Source organism: Accipiter gentilis, chromosome 20, assembly GCF_929443795.1.
Source record: "Accipiter gentilis chromosome 20, bAccGen1.1, whole genome shotgun sequence".
In the NCBI taxonomy this organism is placed as follows: domain Eukaryota; kingdom Metazoa; phylum Chordata; class Aves; order Accipitriformes; family Accipitridae; genus Astur; species Astur gentilis.
The window spans coordinates 13094008-13120945 of NC_064899.1; the positions used below are offsets into that span (position 1 = coordinate 13094008).

The following is a 26938-nucleotide window of genomic DNA, read 5'->3' on the forward strand; positions in this document are numbered from 1 at the left end:
TGTAATTATATTTTGTTTACCGTATCTTAGCAGGGGGGTACAATTTACTATTTTTCCAGAAAATAAACATTCTCAAAATCTGAAATAGATATTGATTTTAAAAAGCAGCACAGTAATATTCCTTGTCTCACAGCAAGAGGCAGAAATACAAGTCTTTCATTGTTTCTCCACTTCATTTGAACCAGAGGGCGACACCACTATACTGATAAAGCTTATTTTTTTTAATTTCTACACTGCCTAAACTGCAATTCTTTACAAAACACCTTCAGAATAACAGTACTAAAACCAGAAGGATAAGAAAGTATCTGAAAGGCTCAGTGGCTTAATACTTTCAACCACAGTAACAGATGGCTGAAACTATAAGGGCAATTTCCATCCCAGTACAAATACACGAGTCATAAAATCAAAACCCATTCAGAGCAAGGCCATCACGTTTTTCGTTCCTTGAAGAAGTCTGTTCCTTTCAACTCTTCTGGTAGATAGTCCTGATCTACAGGTTCCTTGTACATGGGGTTGTATTTATAGCCTTTACCATAGCCCAAGTTCTTCATGAGCCTTGTTGGGGCATTTCTCAGGTGCAGTGGAACAGGGGGCAGAGGTCCTGTGTGCATTCTCAGACATTCTTTGACATTGTTATATGCCCTGTATACCTCTATAGACTTTGGTGCTCTGGCAAAATAAACTACACATTGTGCTAGAATGACCTGGAAAGAAGAAAAGGGAGAATGTTAAATGAGTTTTAAGCTCTTTGGGAAACGGTCTGTTATTCAGGTCATTTATGTAGTATGAAAGGGATTACGTTTTTAAACTGACCTCTGCCTGCTGCTGCAATATGAATATTATTATTTTACAGCAACACAATTCTTCATGATTTTCACTACTAGGAAAGAATAGCTAACTTAGAACATCAGAATATATTACTTTATTTATAACAGAGAAAAAAAATGGACAGAGCAAAATTACGTTAGTTCACATACCACATTTTAACAACAAATATGCAGGGCATTTATTTCAAACTACAGCATCTATTTAAGAGCTACAATGGTCTCTTACTTGTCAGAGAAGGGGCATGCTGAATGAACAAGTAACTACATTTGTCTTGTCCTTGCAATTTCAGTTTCTTTTTGTAATTACAACTAGGTTTTACAATTTGCAGTACCTTCAAATCAGTGAATTAATGAAGCCTTTACCTCACATTCTGGCATTCCAATAAAGTGACAGCCTTGATAAGCAGCAACTGCTTGTGTTAAAGCCAGAGGATCTGCCAGCCCTACAAAAAGGGATCAGATAAAAGCTGGTTAAAGTCAGTTTACTTTAATTACAGTCTCTTTTTTTCTTTCTTTCTTTTTTTAACCCTCCTGTGAGAAGGAAGGTTATCCATGCACATTTCAAAGTTGCTTCCTCAGATTTTGGAACTTCTGGTACAATACTTCACTGTACATAAGATGTACTCCATCCATCAACAGCCTTCCTCCTCCTGTTCTGCCCCCAAAAAGAAAGGTCTAAATCACAGGTATGATTTACAGTCTGAATTTGTTGCCACACGGTGGCAGCCTGAGCAGTAGCTTGGCCAGTGTATGATTTGCTTACTTTTTGGAAGTGAGAAAGAAATGAGGAAATATTGCTATAGAGACATAGCTTTCCCAGGTCTTATAACTCTTCACTCATCATGTACGTGCTAAAAGTGTTGCTGCATCTCTTAATTTGGGTACATCGATCAAGATGTCTTACAACTAGGGAGCCAGCTATCAAGTCTGAAATTCGCAAGTCAGGGTAGGCATTCACCTTCCAGACATCCCCGAAATATGTAATTTTGGTCATACAAGTTTACTGGTGACCTACAATCACCAGACTTTAAAAGAATCCATATTAATACACTGCCAAAACCTGACCTCAAAAAACTTTGTTTTTCCTGCAATAGGTAATCATCACAATGACACCACATGTAGGTCTCTATCTGCATATACAAAGTTTTTGTTGGATGTGGAACATTTCAGTATTTTGTACCTATTTTGCATATAGCAGTTTTGGGGTTGGTTTTTACTCAAACGTCAGTTTTTGGAAACCAGAAGCCTGGCAGATCTTCATTCAACATAATATTCCAACATGAAATACTGCAAATACTGACCTATATCTTCACTTGCAAACCTCACCAGCCTTCTCGCCACGTAGAGTGGATCCTCACCACCTTCAAGCATTCGAGCAAGCCAGTAAAGGGAAGCGTTTTCATCTGAGCCTCTCATAGACTTATGCAGGGCAGAGATGCAATTGTAATGTTCTTCTCCTATTTAGGATGGGGGAGAAGAGATACACAAAGCTGTCAGGAGAAAATTAAGTGAAATGCATTTAAGGGAACAGATTATATTTTACTAGATCACAGCAGGTAAACATAACCTGCTTTTTCAAGTTCTTTTTATGTATACGTGATTATTGTGTTCTTTAATGTTTTCAACACCTTCATGCTTTGCCACATGGATCATTCCACTAACTACATAAGCGTAACTAAGCAAATGCAGATGAAAAGGAGGGTGTTTGTTTTTTGGTTTTTTTTAAACATTGCAAGGCAAACAATTTGGTTTTGGTACCCTAATGACCTTTCCTTCAAAAGAAAAAAAATACAGATATTTTAAGCAGTTAGGAAGAAGACTATATAAATATCTCCTAACTGACAAAGAGTAAAGCATGAGGGCATACAAATCACTGACCATTGCTTTTGGACACAAACACAGCTCTGAGAAGACAATGGAACAATCTGAGAAATACAGTACTATACACTAGTGATATTTTAGAAAAAGAAATTTCACATCAACTAAAACGAAAACGAAGCGTCCAGTATTTCAAACATGAGTTTGCTGTATTATAAAAGGAAAAAAAGGAAATGTTGCTGTGGATATACAATGATGGCACATTACACATCTGGAGGAAACAGGATTGCAGCACACAACCTTGGCAAACCCCTAAGAAATGCTGAGTTCAGTTGTGGACACTTGCACTGCTGGAAGGGTCCTGAAAACTGTAAGCAGCTGAAACAAGCAAACAAAAAAACCCACAAAAAAACCCTAAAATGCCCGACTACTAAATAAGCAGTGTGAAGACTGAATGAATTCCACGAAAATTTTTTTAAACATTAAAGTTTAATGTAAGATTAGATATGGACTCCAAGAACACAGATCTTTTAGAGCTACAGTTAAAAAAAGATGGTCAACATTACAAACACTGAATGACACCCTTCCTGCTTGCAATTCTTCTCTCTGCAGCTGGTTTTGATTCATATGCATTTCTTTTAATCAAACTTGTAAGGTATTTTGCTGCAATATTGTTAGACTTTCCACACGATCTGCTTTTTTTTTTATTTTTTTAAGTGCCTAGCATTCCTTGGCTCACAGCTAGCTGTGTATTACAAAGGCAACTGGCTGCATACACAGCCATCTGTTAATATTTCTCTTCTTCCTATGGCTAAAAGGATTTACAACCCGAGGGCCATATCAGAACACATCACTGTCACTTGTAGGCCCTGCAAAATAAAAGGCCACACGTATGAGTGTGAAAACCAAAGCCCCCATACCACTGCAATTGCTCCTTTCAAACCCAGCAAGACCTCCACCTCCCATGCTAGAAACCGAGTCCATCTTCTGCCTTGCTGCTCATGCTGGAGTGCAGTTCTGTGGGGAATTCAACACACGCGCTGCCAGCATACGCAGGCCGGCAGACGGCTATTTTTGCTAGCGCTCCACACAAAGAGCCCTGTGGTATGCAGTCATCACTCGTGCCAACACAAACAGCATGTCCGTGCTCTGTCATAACACTTGAGTTAGTAGCAATAAACCCAAACAGCTGAACTCGCATCATCCTCTTGGAAGAGGCGTCTCTTGGTCTCTTACAAGTAAGGAAGACAGCCTTTAAATATCTCCAGAGGTTGCAATTGCCCAGATTTTCTTGCTGAAATGCTTTTATACACTGTTTGAGCTACTGTAAAGTGTCATAATTGGGGATACCAGCTAAAAAGGCAGAGGAATCCAGCACATAGGTTGGGACTACAGATAAATACCTGCAGGGGACTTCAGAGTATGCAGACTGAGAAAAGGGACAGTTCTCTCCCTTTACCTCCTTCCTCACAAAGTTAATGTTGGTGACTGTGTCATCAACATAATGACAATACACCAGACTTGGACTTCTTCAGAAAAACTGTGCAGTTGTATTTTAAATGCAGTTTCACACATTGGACAAAGAGATTTTGTGTTTCTTTTTAAAAAGATACAGTTCATATATATTCTATGTGAGATATCAGAAGCAGTTTAAAAAAAAAGTCAGAGAAAATTTTTTATAAACCTTTATTTATCAGCTCTCTCAGGCTGGTTAGCCAACATATAGATTTTGGCCTAACCAATTCAGTTGACAGACACATGCCAACTTATCTATCACTGCTGTTCTGTATCCTGGATGCCTCTTGAAATCAAAACTCTAAAGAGCTTTTGGCATCAAAATACATTTGCTTTGTGCAGTTCCCACAAAGGCAAATACCCTTCTGAAGAGAAACAAGATACTACACAAGAGACTTTGTGGAGGACAGGATTTTCTAGTGTCTAATGTATACAGATACATAAATCTTGTTGATTTATGCCCTTAAATTGCTTTATGCGCTCATGAAGAGTTTTCCAGCTAATTTAAGATGTTGATTTATCTAAAGTCTTATTGGTAGAAGACAGGGAAAAGGCCTCATTCACTGACCATAATTAGTATCTGGACTTCTTAAGCAACCCTATTTATAAGGTAGCAGGCAAAAGTAAAAACATAGTCCCCATCGCACATTATTATAGCCAAAGGTAAACATCAACTGCTCACTGATAAAGGGCAGAAGAAAGCCTTTGAAGAAAGACTAGAGCAACAGCATGGATAAAAAGACTTCTCATTCTGGTCCAGCAGAAAACAATAAAGCTGGCAGAACACATTATGGCGTGAGATACCTTCTCTTTCCTCCTCCACAGAAGAGGAAGGAACAACCATGTTCTAGATTACAGAACAAATTAACTTCAGCTTAACACATTCCCAGTCTTTACCACAACTGAATGTATGTTGCCACATAGATAGTGAGACAAAATCCTGCAATTATTCTGAAATTTATCTTTGGTATTTGCTATTAAATCAGTGTTAGAGAGACACCATATATTAAGAGGAAGAAGAGACAATACAACTCTATGTTAAAAATCTATTAGCTGTCCATCTGCAGTTAAACTTTAATTTGGTTGCTGCATCATTTTCTCCAAAAACCAGAATTTAAAAAACTGCAATTAAAAGCTAAAATATGACTAAATAGTTTGTTTCCCCTCACACTGCAAGGGCTGCAGGTGGCTGTTGGCAGTGAAATTTGACTAGAGCTGTTTCTTTGTCCTTCCAGCTAAAATGCATGGAATATCTGCAAAAAGATTTTGTCTTTACATGTCTGCACACAGATCAGAACAATAGCCCAACAACTGGATTATGAATAATTTCCTTCCTAGACTACTTGTGAAAGTACACAAAGGAATGCCCAACTAGATATATATTTGGCAAATTTTGCAGAAGGTGACCAAAACTAAATAATTACGTAAATCCAAAATTCGATATTTACACAACTCTGAACATTAATCAAGTATTTGGCGCTTTCTATATGAACACACTACACTCAAATGTACGCTGCTGCTAGCATGACTAGACAGCATCATGTCCTTCCACTTTATAAGGCTGAAGAACTTCATATTAGAGCACTGTAGATTCCACCACCACAACTGTGATTCAAAAAGTATTAGCTAAAACATGCTACAAAATATCTTTATTTATATAGTAGCCTCTATCCAGAAGCCCTGTGTACATAAAAGGACAAACAGCTATCTCTACCATGGACAAAACTGGTCAACCAAGACACAGACTACTCCACAGAATACAGAAATTTTTTTAAGGCATGTACTCAGGCAACCTGCTACTGTGACAATATCTGTGGCAGGCTCTTTGGCATTCATACAATCAAGAAAAACAGAATCTTCACCGCTCTCACCCCTCTCTGAAAATCTCTTCTCAAATAAAATGCCCTACACAGAACTCAGAAGGATTTCTGTCATGGAGAAGGGGCTGACACATGCTACCTAGACTTGACGCAAGCCTCAGGAAGAGGCACTCTGTGCCATCTTTAACAGAGCAAGTAGGCATAGGAGGGGTAGGAGCAATGGACACAGCCAAGAGTTCTGCATGACAGTGGCCACAAGGCAACAGCAAACACACAAGGGACCTAAATGGCATAAGAGACTCACACCAGTAAACTGGTCAGATTTTCCACTTCCTCCTAATCATGATTTCTTCCTGCCATAGATACTATAAAATTTGTCTTCTCCCTCCCCCTACCTACCCTCTACTTCTCAGCTGCCATCATATCAATATCTGCCCAGCCCACTTTTTCCTGACAATGAGCCACCATTTCCTCTTTGTAGCAAGAAGGCTGCAATCAGGTATATATGTTACAACCAACCTCGAAAAAAATCTCTCATCACAGGTTTTGAGTAGTGACAGGTAATTGAGCGTATCAGATAACAGTGGCAAAACGAAAATCAATCCATTCCCTAAATACTGCTTGGCATAATCATTTGATACTATACTGCACAGTGATTCAAGTATTGCTGAAGAACTAGCATATGTGTTCAAGGGGATTCACCAGATCCTAATATTCATGCTCTGATTTTTAACCCTCTCACATAAAATGGTATAGTGGGCAACTACTGTGATGATTAACATTGCCAAGTCACAAATTTAGCAAGAGTGGTTATCACATTAGGAAGCTTTAAATGCAATTAGATTTAGGTGACCTGCCCTAAGCAAGCTACAAAATTCATTACCTTAATAAGCAACTCTAAAAATAAAGCAAACTGCTCGAGTTTTCACATAACATATTGTTGTGAACGTGAGCACTTCCAAGACTTTCAAAGGAGTAGAAATGCAACGGAAGATTTCCAACCCTCCAAGAACAAATCTCCTCATCAAATGAATTCTCCCTCTTCACATTGCAACCCTCTTAGAAGACAATATTCTAATAACATTAAAAACCCAAGTAATTTCACCATGCAACTGTTTGCAGGACAGCAAATATGTCTTTTAGCTAACCTGTGCTTCCTAAGCAGTAAGAGGAAACCCTGTTTAGAAGGAGTTTCCAGGTGAGCCTGCTACACTGTAAAGGAAAAGTAATTTTTAGGCCAAATTTCGGTACAACCACTGTTTCACAAGAGCAGCTAGTATGAAAAGGAGAGAAGAAACATAAATTATAGTGGCTATCAGCTCTTGAGAATGCTGCATCTCAGAAACTGTATCAGGTACTCACCTGCTCGGTCATATAGGATGTGAGATCGCTGTAGCCCTTCCTTTACATGCTCTTCTGTTATCACAATGCCATCTGCAGAACCACCTTTAGTAATATTCAAAGGAGTAGTCTTCCCCGCTGCTAATCTGGCCTGAACTGCTAACTGGAGTCCATTCAGTCCAGTCCTTGCATCACCGTCACAAAGGTAGGCTAGGGTATTTAGAGCTTTCTCCTCTATGAACACCGGGAATCTGCAACAGAATAACCATACGCTGTTAGCCCCCAGCACGCTCCTCTCCTTGCATATTCTGCTAGAGATGGCATTTCTTTACAAAAGTTGTCGTGAGGCAGCTGGGTTTAAGTTTTGTTCTTAACTCATTCTGTTATGATTAAGCATTGCAGAGCCTGGGAGAACACTGTGGGACTCTACTACTCTTCCTCCTGTCCCAATGCATGTTAAACACAATTGCACATGAAAAAGGTAGGGCAGCAGCTCTCATCTATTTAAACCCCTTATTTTCTCTCATCTCATTAAGTTCAATAGAAACTAGGGTTAAGGGTTTTGCCAGAGCACAGTGCTGGCACAGCTAGTTGAACTTTACAAGGTTTTACTCCATCAGCATTTCATAGCTAGCACTTCAAACTCCTTGTTGGAAGGACACTAAAAAGGTTGGAAGCTATACAAATGCATGTGAGAGAATATAGTGATGTATAAAGTAATTAGCATAAGGCTTTGAACTAACTACCAACAACTACAGCTGCTATCAGGTGTTCTTTAAAAAGCAACAATTGGAAGGACTGTTTACATTGTAAAGCATATATGCATCCCACATTCTTTTTTTTAAATGTTAACAGGTATTACAACTTAGTCACTGGGGTACAAAAAATACCTTACTAGAACCAAAAGGCATCTCAGTGCAAGCAAGTCACTGTTTTTGCTATCTACTACTCTTAAGTGTGTGCCAGGACTATATGAACACAGGAAAAAGGCCAAATTCCAGTGAACACACAATCTAAATGAACAACATGGGAAGAGTTGAGAAATGCAGCAGCGGGTGAAGGATCTCCCGAGATCTCATAGCGTGTCTACGAAAAATCTGGGAAAGTAAAGTCCTCAAGCTCTTTCTCCAACTTTTCATCTGCTGGGCTGTGGTTCCTACTGTTGGGGCACATGCAAACCAACATGTCTCTGCACATTTCACATGCATACTGTTGAGGATTTGACCCTCAAACTTTAGTTATGTAGACAAGGTAACGGCTAAGGTGTTTGGCAGGCAGCGGGTACAATTGATTTGATTTGGAAACAGCAGCTAGCGGAGTTAAAGCATGACGTTGAGTAATGGCCCTAACTTAGCCATTTCTAGTAACTGGACTGAAAATCAAGAGTGACATGTATCAGCGGGGATTAATGTACAAAGCTTGGCACGAGAGGCAATTTCTTATGAAGCCCTGTGTGCCAAATAATTAAGGATTCACAACAGCCCTGCACTTCATTCACCAGAAAGATTTATTGCTGTCATTAGCAGTGGTGCACAAAAAGGCAACGCCAGGGTTCCCATACACATGTATCCACTAATCTTCATTATATGCTTCCTCTATCTCCCTGCAAAGCAACTTTGCACTTGTCACACAAAAGATAGTACGTGCTGGAAAAACTTCAACAGCCAGTATTTGAGCCCTCTCATGCCCACAGGTAAGAGGGAAAAAACTTGTAGAGCTGCAATCTTAATCCACACCACTTCAAGTGAAGGCTGACAAATGTCTTCTAGGGCCACAGCCCATGCTGCAGAGTAGGCAGCAGGAATCACATCCTGTGGGAAAAATAAATCTAGCTATATACACATATGCATTTCGTCACATTTTTATTCCCATCTCCTTATTTCTCATGTATTTGATAAAGCTAGGAAAAAAAAATTAACACGTGCACACAATCACACTCCAAAATAACCACACTTTCTCCAAGGTGTTTCAAACACCATCTTTGTGTTTGAACGGGGAAGCAGAAGAATAGAATAGCCCAGGGATTCAGTCAAGTATCTCATGCATCAAATTCCTTTAAAATCAGGGAGCAATGTTCACCCCTCAGCACTACATACAGATTTTTCTATATGCAATGAAAGAAGCCACTAAAGAAAGCAAAAGCTATTTTTAAAAACCCAGCAGGCACTACACACAGACATCCTGCTGCTAATACCTCCATCAACAAGGAACAAAAACAAATATGCTGCACACTGAGCAAACACTTTGGATACACCAGCAGGGCAGACTGAAGAGAAGATTTCACCTGCAAGGACTAAGCTCTTTACCTGCTGTTTGCAGAGAACACCACCACGAGCTTGAGGCCTCCTCACACTGATACTCACAACAGCACTCAGCGACTGCAAGCGGAGGGGAAGCATTGAGAGCACTAAAAAGCAGGTACTACACTTGCAAGAAGTTAAGGACAGCCTGTCCCAAACAAAGTTGAGGTCTCAGAGCATGTTTGCCATTTATTTGCTAATTAGAAGCTGGGCAAGAAAGCTTAGTTGTATTCCCGTCTCCTCCTCTCTTCCTGTTTCACTATAGGACTCCAAGTGCCCTGTTAACTCAACACAAGTAATTAGTATTACAGGAATTGAAACAAATATGCACAAGGAAGTATGGAAAATCTAGTTACAAGCAAAGGTCTTGGATTTTACCATGGAAGTGGACAAGTTACAACATATTGGTAATGGAAATTCTGCTCCAAATAATGTATCATGTATTAGGCTGATCCAGTTCATGTCTACAACAATAGCACGACATATAGAACATGATAAAGAACAAGAATAAATGGAGAAAATTTCCACATACAAGCTGTTTGCACAGCATATTGATGAGAATCACTGATTGGAAATAACATAATGCTTCCCTATTCCATAATCTTAGCTCCACTCACACTCAGTATTTCAAAGTAACAACTGAATTCTGTTATTCTGAACATAAAATGTTTTTGTTTGTTTTTGCGTTTTTTTGTTGTTTTGGGTTTTTTTTGGTTTTTTTTTTTTTTTTATGATTTAACTTCACTGGGAAGGAGCCTAACTTCAAAATCAGGATGACCATTATTCCAATACCTTGACTTCCAAAAGACACTCGCTGTATTTGACATTTTTAAGCCCATCCTGTCTTCAGAAGCACAGTGCCCTATACCCTTCCACTTAACACAACTTCTGCACACCCTAGAACTGCAAGGCAGAGCAACTCCCATGCTTTCTGATCTCTTCCCAAGCTCCTGATCTTCTTGCAGATGGGCAATCTCGTATTTTTTTCACTCTCCAAAATTAACACTGAACACCCACTGGATGCCAATGCTCAATGTTGGTACCTTGTAACTGATGGTACTTGGAGACAAAAACATAAACAAGCCCCAGGACCCCATCACTCACTGAGCTGAAGGTGATATACTAGCTTAAGGAATGGAAAACTACCACTACAGGATAATAAACCCTTCTTCCAATTCCTCCTTATCTCCACACAGTCAAGACAGTTTGTGCCAAGAACCAACCTGAAACGTATGATGAACTACCCATGAAACCTGTCCAACACCGCAGTGTTTGATCCAAGAGGGTTTGATGACAAGAGGGTCTAAGCGATATTAGAGAGTAAATATAAGGAAGTCCAAGCAAGGAGAACCTGTATGATGAAAGATTTAAATATAATTGAGCAGAACATAACACAAAGTACCCATTGCTTCTTTCACATATAAATCAATACTTTCTTACTTTCTCAGTGCAATTATTCTCACTACATTCACTCCTTGACAGATTGCAACACTTTTACAGGCAAATACAGTTCTTCACCTGAAATACTGCAGTATGGTATATATTGCTCACCGTCTTACAGCATTGTCTTTGAATGTCGCCTCACCTCCCAGCAACTCTATTTCCTGCAAGGAAATTGGATGGATGTTCCAAAAAGGGAATAATTTTTGAAAAGGTATTGAACACTGAAGACCCAAAGGAAGCCCATCTTCAACATAGTCATTGACGTACCAGTGAATTCAAAACCTGTCAGTACTTGTAATACAGCCCCTAACAATCTGAACTGCTTGATGTCTGGGTTTGCCAACAGGAAACTGGGGATCCTTTCATTTCCCTCAGCTGTGCACCTTCTGTGCTATCTAACTTCAAATACATTAATCCACCATCCAGTTTACTGTCTGACTTTAGAGATACCACTCTGAAAGCAGCATTTGAATGATAAAAAGCCAAGAAAAGAAGAATTTGATTTCCTCCATCACTTACACAGTACGAGTGTAGTGTATCAGTGTACGCCTGGAACAGTTTGTGCTATTACTGAGACAGCATAAACTGCAGAAAGCACAAGCAAAGTTTCAGCAATATAAAGCAACTTTAGCATTGACTTCTCCTTACTTTTTTTCTTCATGAGTATGTTTCTTCCTTTCATATTCCCCCATCTTTTAGCTTAATTTACTGCAGGCTTTAACAGGAACAATTTGATGGCAGTAAAGTTGATGAAAATGTAACACAAAGCACATCTTATCCTAAAAAACCCAGTAACTAATATAAAAACTGTCAAAAAAGCTTTATGAGCCTGATGATACAACAAAGAAAAAGATACCAAAGTAGGTAACACCTCCTGCTAGTTCTATTTTGGCTTTACAGCAATAAAAGGCCACAGTGGGATGAAAGAGAAGCCAGTTGACCTAACCTTATCAGAAACCTGCAGCAGTGGTGGAAGTAAGATAAGAAAAAGCCACCAAGAAAATTTAAGGAAACAGATTTGGGTAGAGCACACTTTGCCTTTGATAACTGCTGCATGTGTATGGAGTGCAGAGACAATAAAACCTATTGAATCACTCAGCAATGGCTGCATTCTTGTCGAGCACAGAAGATGCCTGTAGAGACTAAGGAAGATTCACTCTCACCTTATTCCTCAAGGTAATAGGAGAGACCACAAGGATCTCATCATTCTCATTTAGGCCAGCCATTATGTAAGACAAGTGATGTGATACCAAGACCATCTGACAAACTGAGGCCAAGCAGCACATGCAGGACTTCATACTACACTTCTGTGGTTTGGGATGGAAGACTCACATGGGAAATGAAATCCAAAATTCAATGTATACACCTCTTGTGCCTTCTGGCTAGATCTCTGCAGCATTTTCAAAGTGTGCATGCCCCACATTTGGGGACATACTGCCTTACAGCTCATTTTCCAACTCTGGAACAAAGGTAAGCACAATGAACAAACAATTCAACTATAATTGGTGACATTCATTTATTCCTCAGGACAGCATGAAGACTGTTACCTGCCTGCATCTAATGACAGCCCTGCTTCACAGAGGCAGGAAGGTGAAGAGGTAAAAGATGAGACACAGCTGCTCCTGCAGAGCAGTAGGTGGAAAGGAGATGAAGGAGCAGAAACGGTATGGACAGTGAAGCAAGAAAAAGGAATTAACAAAGAGACCAAAACTGGAACCACAGGAAGGAACAGGATGACTTATAAAAACCCAAACTCATCAGCAACAAGATGTATCAACTACAGACCAGAATCAGATAGCAGCAGGAAAGACAAGAAAGATTTAACACACAACTGCAGCAAACACTCCTAAATTCTGAATCCCATTTTTATTTTTAAATGCTTGGCTCCCACGTTAGCCATTGGAGTGGGGCCCTCTCTCTCCATGGATAGATTTCTGAAACTGTACTAGTCTCTCAGTCTGCCTGCCAGACTTCTTTCAGTTTGATGAAGCACCACACCGTGCTGTTTAAATCATCAGCTAACGGAAGGTTACAGATATGGAGAGTCTAGAGAAACCCAAACCCAAACAACTGCAGCTGAAACTATGCCTTGTACTTTAATCCTGAACAGAAAGGAAAGTCTCTGAACCCCAGTCAGGGTGTAGCCACAACCACAGCTGTGCCATTACGTTAAGGCTGACATGCAGTACTGCCCTTTTCTAAAATTCACATTACTACAATATGTAAAAGCTACAAGTGAGTAAACCATGAGGCAGGGTACCCTAAAAGTAAAAAGGGAATAGCTTTCCTTCCCTGCCCTGACCTCAGTGTTCAGGTTAGCGATTCTTAGTGCTTACATTTGGTGACAAAGATAAAGGAAAAGTGGATTCCCTCTCATTTATTTCATACGGAGTGCCTGCCCAATTACCACCACATCAATACACTGTAAATTACTAGGAGTACAGACAAGCTTCAACATGAAGGAAGTGTAGTAAGTTGCAGAAAGTTGTAGAAAGTAGCACAGTACCAAGCATTATTCTTATTTGCCAGCTAGCCATTTCAGAAGTCAGATAACATCCCTTATGGACAAATCTGGACCTTGTTTTTTCCAAAATTCTCCCAAATGTTTAATGTGACTATCTGGCTTGGATAACAAGGCCCAGAGAAAACAAAGTCTCTCTTAAAACAATCTGTTAACACCTCACAGCAACAGCCCCCTCTTGCCACAGCATACCATAAAACATATCACAGCACTTATCCTGCAACTGAAGAACAGTAGTATCCCCCCTGATCTTATGTAAAAAAATTTCTCAGAAAACAAACTTTTGTCAGGCACTTCCAAATTAATTTAAGAGGGGATGCCCCATCCACCACTTAATGGTAACATGATGCTTTTACAACCAGTAGCAAGAAGTAACACACGTTAAAACATGACAAAGACCCAGTTACAGGCTTTCACAGAAAATCCTCAGCAGCAGAACAGATTTAAATATCCTGGGAGGGTGAATCAGGAACTACAGATCCAAGTATAAAACTCTCTCCTAATCCAGATGGTGAGATTATGTTTTGGATGGAGAGACAGTGCTTTGAATTCTCTCTCTCCTGTCACCCCCCACCCCTGCCATATGCTGTAACTTCTTTTCTTTACTATCAGAAGTGGCTAGGGTTTCTATTCCCACCCCCCAACTGCTTCATTCTCTCCCTGGCAGGCAGTCAATTCCTCAGGCTGCGTGCGTTAATACCCTGCAGCCCATAAAGTACTCACTCTGAGCTCTCGCTGCTGCTGCCAGTCGCAGAGCTGCTGTGCTGGTCGCTCTGGCCCAAAACCTGGACCCCTAAGAACCTGACGGCCCGCATCAGAATCGCCTCCATTGCTTCAACTGAGAGCTTCTCTAGGACGATCACCCGGCATCGGCTCAGAAGAGCAGCGTTGACTTGGAAGGAAGGGTTTTCTGTGGTTGCTCCGATCAGGGTCACTGTCCCACACTCGACGTGAGGAAGGAAAGTGTCCTGAGGATGGGAGGGAAGCAGAAAAAGCTGATCTCAATCAACGACAACCCGAAACATCCCATGTAAGTAGGCTACATTTTTTGTGTCTTGTGAGTCTTTGGGTTCCCTGTTGATATGACAAATAACCTCACTGACAAGGCAGCTCATTTGCTCAGCTCTCTAAATGATTTAATTTCATGCACACAGAACGTTATGGGCTGTTCACCTTAACTCATGCTTGCACTGAGAATGACCCTACCAGCTGAAATGAAAGTGTCAAAAATCTGCAAATTTGTAGTTTATTTATGTGACTTTGGTTTATATCATGAAAATGCCTTATCAAATATAATAAACCTTCGAATCAACCGTTAGGGCTACAATTCCCTACATAATCCTATAGGATGGCTCAGAAAACTATAGGAAGATTGCAGTATGGTTCCATACAAAAACTGTAACTTGTAGTACAGAACTCAAGCTTTCCATGGCATGACTAAAGAAAACTTATACCTAGCAAAGGAAAAAGAAAAAACTACCCAAGTGATGGTTGCAGCAATGTGTTATCACAAAGTACATGCCATGCCTTATTTTTCTCTTTTCTCGCAGAGAAGAGGGGATAACACTAAACGCACCCCACCCTAGGCACATTCACATTCCAGACCTTTTTAAAGGTAATGCAGAATGCTACCCCCCAGGATGGAGGCTGAAATGAAGGTGTGTGCAGCAAACATTACTAACATGACTTTGCAGAAATAAAATACCAGAAAAACATCACAAAGCCCAGCATGTTAGTCAACTATAAATATAGCTCAGCCTTTTATTTAAATCTTTGAATCACAATAATTAAACATTGACTGGAAGTTAGTTATGGAATTTAATTTTTATGTTTCTCCCTAATTCACCTACTAAAAACATTAACACTAAAATCAAAAGCTGAAAGTAAGCTATCACCTTAAGGCAAAGCGGGAAATTTTACAGAAGTGCTGGCAAAGGCTTTTTTCAAAAAGCAATATAGTACAACACCTGCTGAGATTTATTGAAACGATGGATCTCGTCAATAAAGAGAATGGTTTTTCTCTTGAAGAGTCTTTTTTCACTCTGGGCTTGGCTGATGACATCTCGAACATCATTTGTCTTGGCACTTGTGGCAGACAGTGTCACAAACCTCGTGCCATTCTTTTTGCTGCTGTTGGCTATGATGTGTGCCAGTGTAGTCTGAAACAGCAATAGGAGAAAGCTTTGTAAAAATCATTTTGGACCCAGAAAGTACTAATTTGAAGAAAATATGTAAAGAACAGAGCTATATATTCTGGACATAGGGACAGTGTTGACAGTTTATAGAGTAAGGTATTTTAGTTCATGCTTTTCCAGCACACAGAAGACTTAAAAACTTCCTGCAGGAGGTACCTGCCAATTCCACCACTGCATTTCTAATGCCTGCACTTTTACATACCAGACCTATTCAGCATCAATACTGAAAAGGCTAGCAATGACAGCTGCCTCCTTTACCATGGAAAAAGAACTTTTCACCAAATACATTCCTTGTCACCGAAGATGGGCTGACTGCAACTTGCTGTGCAGTTATTTTGTAGAATATGTTAATGGATAAAGAGCTGGACTACCCCAAGATACCTGCAGAATAGTTTACAGTGCAACCACATTTAAGAAATAAAAAGCTACAATGTTGTTAATTAAAGCCTGTTCTATTTCCAGTGCACATAAAAATGAAATTGGATCAGACAGCAGTTCTCTACAAAAGCATGAGAATGTTAGTACTGAAAAATTTTACATATACTTAACAAAATATAACTCTCTAAATCTAAATAGTCAACAGTAATCAAATGCTGGCCCAGAGAAGTAAAAGGCAGCTGACTGAACAAACTGTTGGCTGGTTTTAGCAAGCAACTATGTTGCTCTTCTTTCCTTATAGACAACTCCTTCAAATCCGAATTTATTTATAGGGAATTTCACTGAGCCTGCCAAAGCACACAAGCAACCTCCAGTACTACCTCCCAGGCAGATTTACTACACCTGAACACATCCCAGGCATAATTTTCAGACTTTCCTTCACAACCCTTAGTAAAGGCAGGTGTATCTGCATGTCCCAAGCTGAATGTATGTCTATTTGAAAATACAGCTCGAGAAAAACAGGTGATTCTCCCATTGAGCTCACTCTTCTATTAAAGAAGGAGCCCAAGGAAACCGAAGAGCCTCAGCAGATGAGGAGTGGGACAGGTGCCAACAAAACTGCTTCAGAAGATATTCCAAGTACTGAGGTTAAGGCAGCAGGTGCTGCCAACCTGATCCTCTTGCAGGGAGCCTGCAGAAGCAACCACCTACCACATAGCTACCAGTGCGGTTGCAGCACTGCTCTGTCTCTTTAATGGATCTCCTCATCCCTGAAATGGCAACCAGCCCAAGATAGGAAAGGGGAGGGTAAGCGGGAGGATGTATCACCATTTATTCTTGCTTTAGCTTTAGTAAGGGCTTCCTGATTGTCTTCAGAAGAGGTGTCATTTCACACCCTGATACAAGACTCCCATCATCCCATGTCAGATCCTCTCTCACGCCCTGGAGCTCAAAGCAGCAGCCCCTCCCCTCTTTGTATTACTGCAGAAGACAAGACTGGAAAGACATGCTGGAAAGTGCTTGCAGCAAAGACTACAGAAATCAGAAAGATCTGGAAAACCAAAAGCGAAACTATCTTTGAAACTAAGCTAACAAAATAAAACCAAAGTTGGTGTTTCCTTACAAAAGGGCCTTGATTCATAATGTACCTTCAGAGGATGTACTCATGCCTTAAAAAAAAATAAAATAAATAAATAAATAAAAAAATCACTGAATGCACGGAAGCCCCCAATACATCAAATGTGTGGATGAAAAAGGAAGAATGTACCTCTTCCTTCTCTAAAATTGGCAGGAGGGAATCAAGTGGACATTATTCTTGTAGCTCTACTTGAACTGGTAGCTCATACTGCACCCTGGCCCTCAATCACCAGGTCACAGATAGTTTTGTTGTTTAAAAAAAACAGAACAGTGAGGAATTGTTTTTAAACACATGCACAGGAGTTCATATTTCTACCACTAATTTAGGAAAAAAATTTACAGAGAGATTTGTTTGAAAGTTACCATTAGACCAAGAATCTATTTGAAAAATGCTGCACAGCTCTCAACCAGCATGTACCTCTTCCGCTCTGCCTACTTCTGAGTCAACAAAGGCTGTAATAAGAATAACATACATTGCCTTTCAGAAGCCGTACTTGACATGGACAGGCATGTTCGTGGCCTCTTCCTTCTGTTCTGCACAATCATTTAGCAAGTCAAACTGCCCATCACATACAGGACAAACTTCCTCTATTCCTCTGAAAGCCTGTTATTTCCCATGAGCTCAAATTTATTTATTTATTTATTTTTACTACACTTTTTTCTCCTACCATCTCAAGCAAAAGTCAGTAATATGCTGCACTGTTTTCTCCCTCTTTGTTACTACCAGGTTACAACCCAGGGAACATATAACCCAATGGAGACTTAACTTTTGCAGGGTAGCTCAAGTTTGAAGGCACTAGCACTGCAACTAGTATGCTAAACCCCTAGCTTCTCTCACTAAATTCAGGGGCAATGTATTTGAGGGATAAGAAGAGAATTAAAAATCCAATATGGAATAAGGCAGAAGAAAACACACTGAATATCCTTCATCATGTGAAATAAATTTTGAAGTAGGTTTGATTGTTACATTAGAAAAAAAGTCTTTTAAAATAGTGACACTGACATTGCAATTTCATATGAACAAATACATCCATATCGGAACCAGCATAACAAGGAGGAAGTGGAAATCTGAACAAGTTAATATTCTGCTCCTTTTATTATACAGGTGTTTCTTCTTTAGATCATGTTTTTTTTCTTATGGGGAAGAGCAGAAGTATTGTTTCCTGTAAACTAGCTGGTATTTATATCAATGAGAATAGGATTGATCCTACAAACTAACCTTTTGATAACTTCACTAAAAATGACATCTTACAAAGCTCACAGCGCGATATCCTTGCCCCTTCCAGGAATCATTCTCAGTTCTCTTCCATTATCCCACCAAACTGTCCAAATTCACACTTACCATCTCAAGTGTTATGCTGAAAGTTGCAAGACCTTACCGACTTATCTGTTTAGACAGGCTAAAAAAGTGCTATCATAAGGAGCTGTTCTGAAACATGGAAACATATCTACCAAGAAACTCACGAACCATTACTCACCAATGAATAACACTTTCAACTTAAGCCTGTGGTCAGTTATTTCCAGATCCATTACACACAGAACAAACACTTAACTACCGAAACTCTGCTCCACCATCCTGCAAATTTCTTCATGTCAATCCAAATGAGAATATCCTTTCCCAGAGGCTGCAATCATCCGAGACTTAAAAAAACCCCACCAACCAACCAAAAAAATCAGCCAAAGAAGCCCACTCCTGGCAACTATGCTACCAGTTCTTCCAGGCTTTGATACGAGTTATGGATGAAATAAAAGTAACCCACAGAGTGTGCTTGCCTCCACATACCTCTCACTGTCAGAGCAGATAAGTCAATCACATTTGCCGTTTTGGTTAGTTAGATGTTTGCACTAGAAGACAAGGATTTTCTGTGTATACGCAAGTTTCCTTGACTGGGCAACTCTGAGTATAACCTATTTCCCTGTTCTCTGTGCTGCCACTAGTCAACGCAACCTCATACCCATGGCTGGAAAAAAACAGTAAAAAGCAAGTACAAATTAAACCTGTCCTATTGATGCTGGTGTTCAATGATTAACATTACTCGCTTAGAAGTAACGCGGTCTTTTCATTTTTGCACGTCTTTACCAGGCCATTAAACTATACCCACTGCATTAGCTCACTAAAGGCCCTTCCAGGAATAGAGTGGTATTGCCTAGCTCTCTTCAGAAAGTGGAACTGAAAAATTTGGGAAGAGATTAGCATATATGGTTAGGTCATAGTCAAGAAGACTCAGTCAAGAAGTTGACTGTGAAACCTAAGGTCATTCTTACCTCACTCTTGTGGAAGATCAGGTAGACCTTGTTTAGGGATCTGCCTATGGTTGCCTGTTCATGGAGACTTTCCTTACTCATTCTTAAATTGCATAAATTTAGCAAAACAGCCATTGTAGTTGTCAGTCACAGAAAACACACGGTCTCTCAGGTTACATCTATACTGTGTTCAGCAGTCATGTTCTGCACACCTTGCAGGAGCTCTCTGACAGCTCAGAGTCATCCTGTTCCAGCCTCACAACCCTTTTCATCTCTCACAGCCTTTTCATGAGGAGTTGACATTCATGCTACACTTTATAGGAACGCAGCGGTGCAAGAGCTCTCCTTGCACCTGAATGGGCCCTTCCAACATACGTACTTCTTGCAACAAGTCTGGAAGGTTATATGGTCTGCTAGACCACATTTAAGTGACCAAAGCAGGTCTGGCACAGATCTGCACTGGTGTACAGACTGCAGCGCAGCATGGATTATTCCTGAGCAGGGATAATCTAGTTGGCATCTAGGCTTCCCCATCAAGTGACTTTGCTGCTTTGTTCCAGAGCAAATCATGGTGTGAATTACGTTTGTGGCAGGGATGACAAAAAACTGACAGCCTAGTGCAAAACACAAGCCCAACATGCTAGCTACACCTATAGACTTGCAGGGTCTAAACTATATTATCAGAGTTCTGAACTGGCATCCTGTGTTTTTCTGCTGCCCTCTGACTATAACTTTCCCTGTATTTTTGCCTCTTCCTTTATTCTGGCCAGGATTTTCGTACCTTTACTTACATGGTGTTGCCATCAACAGCCTCTCCTTACCCTCAATGCTCCCTTTGAGGGCAGCAGGGCAAGGCCACGCTCTGTTTCACTGCCTTGAGTGAGACACCAACAGTGCCAGCATCCTTGGATCCCAGCCAGGGGAGCAGTTGCCTGGGATGTAGCTTAAGAAGCTGGGGTCTGTCCTAGCCAACACTGCTGAGCTGACCCCAAGCTACCACACTGTGTCACAGGAGACGAGCCAGGCTGTGTCTAAAGGAAACTGGCAGGATAGCAGATGAACGTGGCCCAGGGACACTGTCTATAAACACAATCAAAAGTGGCAGCAGTTGGCATTTATATAAGGGCAGATGCTATTCTTACCCATCTTGTTTGGTTCCTCATACCCCAAATAGCCTACTGTGAGACTACTGGAGGAGTAAGGTGTCACTAAACAACAGCCACAGCATGTGGTTTACAGCACTTCCAGAATCCAAGTCCAACCAAACATAAACAGATGCAAGGTCATTGCATAATATTTACTGAAATGGTGTGCCTCCATTTGCTGCATCCAGATTTGTCTCCCTATATTCCAACTGCTTTACAAATACAATTGTATTTTCTCTTCCAGTTTCCTCTTCCTAGAGAGCTACCCTAAGTTATTCCTGATTTAGACTGGGATAAGCAAAACCAAGCACGCTGTATTTGAAGACTTCTCCCAGGCAACTGCAAAGACAAACCAATTTTTCAGAGTTGTTCTGGACCTTCACTCTACACTACTGTGAAATCATGCATTTTCAGTTAAAAATCTAATGGTAATCAATCAGAAGAACTCATTACTTCAAACGGTTCAAATCAGGCCCCAGGCAGTATGAATAAGAGAAAACGAACTATACTCAAGTAATCAAACAGCCATTTAGGTAATCACTTGAATTAGTAAATGGAAAATGCTGGAGGGAAGGGATGATAAATATGCAGGGACTTGCTGTCTGCGTTTCAATGTCTCATACAGCAAAGTCTTGAATAAGAACAAAGAAAAGAAATACGAGGGAGTCCTAGAAATAAATACAAACTCAATGGAGATTTGATAGAAACTTCAAAGACCACTTACTGGGGTTTTTAATTTTACGCATTCATATCAACACAGCATATTTTACCTTAGTACTACATTGCAGATATGGACCCCAGAAAATCATGTGTGAGTGTTCTTTGTCTTATCTTTTGTAGGGAGCAGGTTCCAGACAATTGCTGCCTGCATTTTTCCTTGTTAAACAACAAACGTAAGAGGGAATGTTTACCGTATTTAAATACAGAATGTTCAGGTTTATAAGGCTTAAACCGTATCTGTGGCAGCAAAATTATTCAGTGCTCAAGTTACGCTGTGTCCCCCCGCTAACTCTTTACTAAAATTGGTGCTCCATGGCAGACAAGCAAAAATCTAAATCCCTGCATTAAGGTGTCATAAATCACAGTATGGCTACTCCGATTACACTAGGATTCATACAGACTTTTAAAAATTTGCATAGTCAGGATGAACAAGCTAACTGTTCCTAAGTTAATAACCATGGCATCTCTTTGAGGCAGCGTTTCTTCCTTTGACCTGCGTCTGGTCAGTTTCTTAAAAGCAGAAAATATGCGTGTTCAACACTTAATAGTGACAAAAGTAAAAGCAAAAACAGAGTCAAAGCCTTTTCACCTAAAGTACCTTGGCTTCCCAAGAAATTAGGATGACAATAGTACAAAGATCATGCTCCCTTAAAATAAGAAGACTCAATACAGATGGAAACTCAGAAGAACATAAACTCACAATAGAAGTACCCTGATTTTGCCTTTTCAATTTTGATTGTGCTTCCTTGAATATTCAAGTGCAGCTGAGGCTGAAGTCAACTTGGGCAGAGCAGTACAAAGCACATGTATTTTTACTCATGTACCTAGCTTTATTACTTTCATGATAAAAGTTCTCCAAAAGTACTCTTGACCTACAATATGAAATACTGCATTTATAGCAGTTTAATAGCCAAGATTATTCTCTTCTTGCTTAGAAAAAGTCTGTTGTACTACTACTTCTCATAAATGTCCAGATCGATAAATAATACATAAACTAATTTGAAATTTGGCCCCAAGGATTAATTCTACCTCCAGTTGTGTTTTTTTTGTTTGTTTTTACCTAGTCCTGCTCTACCCTTTTCAAAAGAAGTATCAGTTAGAGTGGCATTTGGCTGTAGAAACGGAAGAAAACATAGATGAGCTGCAATAACCAGATTCCACAGGTAGCAGGAACATGAAGAGTTTTAAGGAGTCTATGATGATCTTACACAGCACTTCTGAATTTAGACCAACATATCTAATTATACTCCTATACTAGCACCCACCCTCTAATCTAAGGCTATTTTCTTTGATGGGCAGAGCTTAGCATATGGGCTTGTTACATTTGAAGCTACATAACACATAATTATTTCTTAATATTTTTCCCACTGAAAAAGACTGTATTTAACAGACATTTTTGATTATCAGTCCAACCAGGTCCTGAGGCAGTGAGAATACTTATTTCTCCTTCACAAGGTCTTTCAAGTCTCAAGCACTAAGTTATATGATTCTTCACATAAAAAGAGAAATAAGCTTCCTTTTCATCTGTCCATCCTCCACCTGTTTCAGGTTACTTCCTCATGAAATGTTTTCTTAGACATGTTATATACGTACAAGCCAAATAATAAGTGAATGAGGCAGGCAGGCAAACATAGACTTCTTTTTCCATCTTTAGGGAGACTATTTTGCCTTGCATGTTAAATCTGTAAAGACAGGAATTTAATAAAAAATATCCAATTAAAGGGTAGAATTTTCAGCCATTTACCTGAGACAGACTTATGGGGAAGAAGGCCTGAGATGAAACTATACTGTAGCACCATCCTGGAAATATTGATAAGCATGGGTGAAGGGAAGAGTTCAACTTTTTGCAGTAGGAATTTCTCGTTCAGCCAGTAATGGATGGCCCATCAAGAGGTAGCTGAAAGCATATAGCCTCAAAACTGTTTGCTGAGAAGGAATAACCTAGAAACGAGATGAGCTACCCAACAGCTTAAGTACCTGAAGAAATAAAACGTAACAGGTAAATTATGGAACTGTTCCTTGATGGGGCAAAAGGCACAGTCTTGATGCAAGCCAGATGACTGATGAGCAGCAGAATTTAGACTCTGTGAGCAGCAAGCTTACTAAATACAACTCCACATAAGGCAAAGGGGTGAGGAAGACGGGTCATGAGAAAGGAGAGTGAAAACTGTGTTACTACAGGCATGAAACAGATCACCCCTTATTCAAAGATGGTCTTAGTACCACAGAAGGTTCCTAAAGAAGACCTGAAACACAAGCGTAAGCTGTCACAAAGTAATGAAAAAGCATTTCCATAACCAAAAAAAGGTGGGTTCATCAGATCACAACCCAAAGGCCACTGAACTAAGTTCTAATTTTCAGAGACTGTATGTAGCCTTTGCTCTCTTACCACTGTATTTGTAACAGCATTTTTTTCCAAAGAAAACAGGCTTCAAGAAACAGCAAGCAGACACCATTGACACAGATAACAAGAAATCAAAGGCAGAAGAGTATGAATAAATATAGAAGCAGGCCCCTAAACATGTTACTCGTTCAATAAGGTAGATTACCATTTATTAAAGAATTCAATTCCACTTCTCTCTCTAGACATCTTGCTTTAGTTAGTCCACCTCACGTTTAATGAGTTTTTAGAAATAACCCTTCTTTACCTCATCTCCTCTGAGAACTCTCTCTCTTTCTGATATTACCTTGTTATTTTAAAGAAAGTGGCAATTATTTAAGTTCACCAGCTGGTTCTTTTCAGGTGTATGTTATCTAGCCTAAACAACCTGGTACATCATTGATTACAGTATTCATCTATCAATTATTCTCATACCTGCTCCTTATTAACTGTGATTAACTGGCATTATTACTCAAATACCATTCACATGAAGTCTCTTTTTATCTTCAAGTAGATATGCTAAGAGCATGCTGCTGCTTTGTCCTTAACTGCTCTGCAAGCATTAATTAATTAGTCATTATTTTCCCTATCCCAGATTTCCTACATATGGCAAGGCATCCATCTCTATATAATATGCAAAACAGCACTGTGCACACTTTAGACTGACAGAGATAACCATGTATTTTGCTTGCTAAGCTTCCCCCCTGCTCCCCTCCCCCCAATCTGAAACAGAGAGAAAAAGGACAAAATGAAGGCAAGATCTCTGAGTGCTCTCTCCTGACCACACCTGAGGCATTCATTTAGTCCTTCCCTCACTACAGCTGTGGATCCTTTCACTGCTGTGCTGTAATTACAGTGCTTTTTGGGATTCACCACGGTCTGCCGCTGGTATCTTAAAAAAGGCAGAACAAAGAACATGCAGCAGTCAGATCCTGTTAAGACCCATCGGTTTCAGAGTGTTTGTTTGGGTGAGTGCCTGCCACAATGCTAGGTCCCTTCCGCACCAGAGCTGCCTTCTGTCAGAGGCTAGAATTTGTGGGCTAAAGCAAACCCCACACTTGCAAACTGTGCTGTAGTAATCTGCTGGTATCCTAGGTATTTTTACAGATTCTGTTTTGTTGCTGTTTTTAAGCTTCTCAGCCATTACCTAAAACACACGTGGTTTGGAATTTACAAAATCTGAATTATCTGAAACCAACAGGGGCCTCTGTAACCAAAGTGCAAGCTGCAGGGCATAGGGCTGGTGAGGGCGAACCACTTCTATTTTATTCAGGAGGCAGCTTGTGTTTTCGTAACTTAAGTGAAAACGAGTGGGCATCAGCCAACATAAAAGCATTACCGAAGAACCCAAGAAGGCAGAGGAAACAGAGGGAGTTCGAAAATAAACAGGTCCCACCCTTTCAGTTCACCAGCCTCGAAAGCCACGTGAAACCGAGAAGGAAGGGCCCGAACGTCCACCCCCAGCTGCACGGTGTGAAGCTGTGGCTGGCCGCTAATCGCCGCCCCGCCGGGCCCGGGAGCGGCGGCAGGGCCCGGCGGCGCCACTCACCTTGCCGCAGCCCGGTGGCCCCCAGAGGATGAGCGAGGGGATTTCGTGGGACTCCAGCAGGGACCGCAGCAGGGTCTGCGCCCCCAGCACCCGCTCCTGCCCCACGTAATCCCCCAGTGTGTCCGGCCGCAGCTGCTCGGCCAGCGGCTTCCCCTCCAGCTTCCGCGCCAGGCTCGCCCCGCTGCCCGCCGCCGCCGCCGAGCCTCCGTCCTCCGGCTTCGCGGCGGCCTCCTCCCGCCCCGCCCCGCTCCTCCTGCCGGGGGCTCCCGGGCTCTGCCCGCCGCCGCCGCGGCCCTTGTGGAAGAGGGAGAAGACGGGGGGGGCGGCGGCCGGGCGGGCCTCCTCCGGCTCCCCCGGCTCCCCCGCCGCCTGGCTCCCCGGCGGGGCGGCGGCGAGGCGCGGCCGCTTGCAGGAGGGCGACGAGCCCGGCTCCGCCTCGCCTTCCTCAGCCTCTAAGCACCGGTCCAGGTGCGAGTTGATGTGCGCGGCCGGCAGCTCCCGCTGGCACACGGGGCACTGCACCAGCGGCTCCTCCTCGGCGCCCTCCATCGGCTCCCGCCGGCGGCCCGTGAGGCGAGGTGAGCCCGGGGCAGGAAGCGAGGCCGCCGGCACCTCGGTGCCCGCAGCCCTTCGGGAGCTGTAGTCCGCCCGGCCCCGCTCCCCGCCCCGGCGGCGGGGGGAGGCGGACGCCGTCTTCCCGCCCCACAGGGAGCCTCGCCGGCTTCCAGGGGAGGAAAGAGACAGCGTCCCCACCGAGCCCTCAGCAGCCCTGGCGCCGCGGAGGCTTCCGGCAGGGGCGGGAAGGCCCCTGTGGGCAGGTACCAACATGGCGGCCTGAGGGAGCCCACCTTCTGCTCCCGCGCTCCCAGGGCGTTGCGGGGCAAATGGCTCAGAGGCAGAGGGCTGTCCGCCCTTAGCTGTGCCTGTAAGCCGTCCTACCGTTTCTCCTACCTGGACATAAGATGTTGAAAAGCCTATCTGGGATGTGCAGTATCTCTGCGGTCTCCCAGGCCGCGATTCCAGGGCAGCGTAGGGTTGTCCCCGTCAGCTTTGTGGTGTGCGGGTTTCTAGCCGGCTTGCTGCCTCAGTGGGGTTCTGCAGCCGAGCCTGGGGAAGGGGTGGGAGAAGAGCAAGGCCGCACCGGCCCTGTTCAAGATGGCCTGAAGTGCTGTGGACCTGCTTCGGGGTCACGCTGACCGGTTTTGTCAAGGTCTGGGTATTTGGGGGTCCATTTGGTCATTCATTGAAATACGTGGAAACTTCATTCTCAGTTGAAGAGCTACCAATAAATTCTTTTTCTTTCTTTCTTTTTTTTTAAATAAAGAAAATACAGTTCTTGAATTACGCAGAATGCAGAGCAGGTTCTATTTGAAAGAAAAGCATAGTAAGTGGTACCGTTACCATCTTAATTTACCACCTGAACTTGACCCACTGGTAATTCTTTCCACATTACATCTTGTTTTCTTTCTTAAATTATATATTTAGGTTTAATTATATACCGTTACATAATCGTTCCCAGCTTGTAAAATTCAGGTCAGTCTAATGTCAAGATGTATTAGGAGGTAAACAAGTCAGGCTACTGGCTAATGGTACAAGTCCTCAGCC

At 41.6% G+C, this 26938-nt stretch overlaps 1 protein-coding gene across 1 annotated transcript; it reads right to left on the reverse strand.

The window, feature by feature from the left end:
• Positions 1–212: 212 nt before the first annotated feature.
• WRNIP1 (WRN helicase interacting protein 1) lies at positions 213–26116 on the reverse strand. Its single transcript, XM_049823981.1, has 7 exons — positions 25334–26116; positions 15553–15744; positions 14309–14553; positions 7343–7572; positions 2129–2284; positions 1191–1270; positions 213–704 (listed from the first exon to the last, which is right to left on the reverse strand). The coding sequence occupies exons 1-7, from the start codon at positions 25880–25882 to the stop codon at positions 429–431; spliced, it is 1728 nt and encodes a 575-aa protein (XP_049679938.1). The 5' UTR covers positions 25883–26116; the 3' UTR covers positions 213–428.
• Positions 26117–26938: the final 822 nt, after the last annotated feature.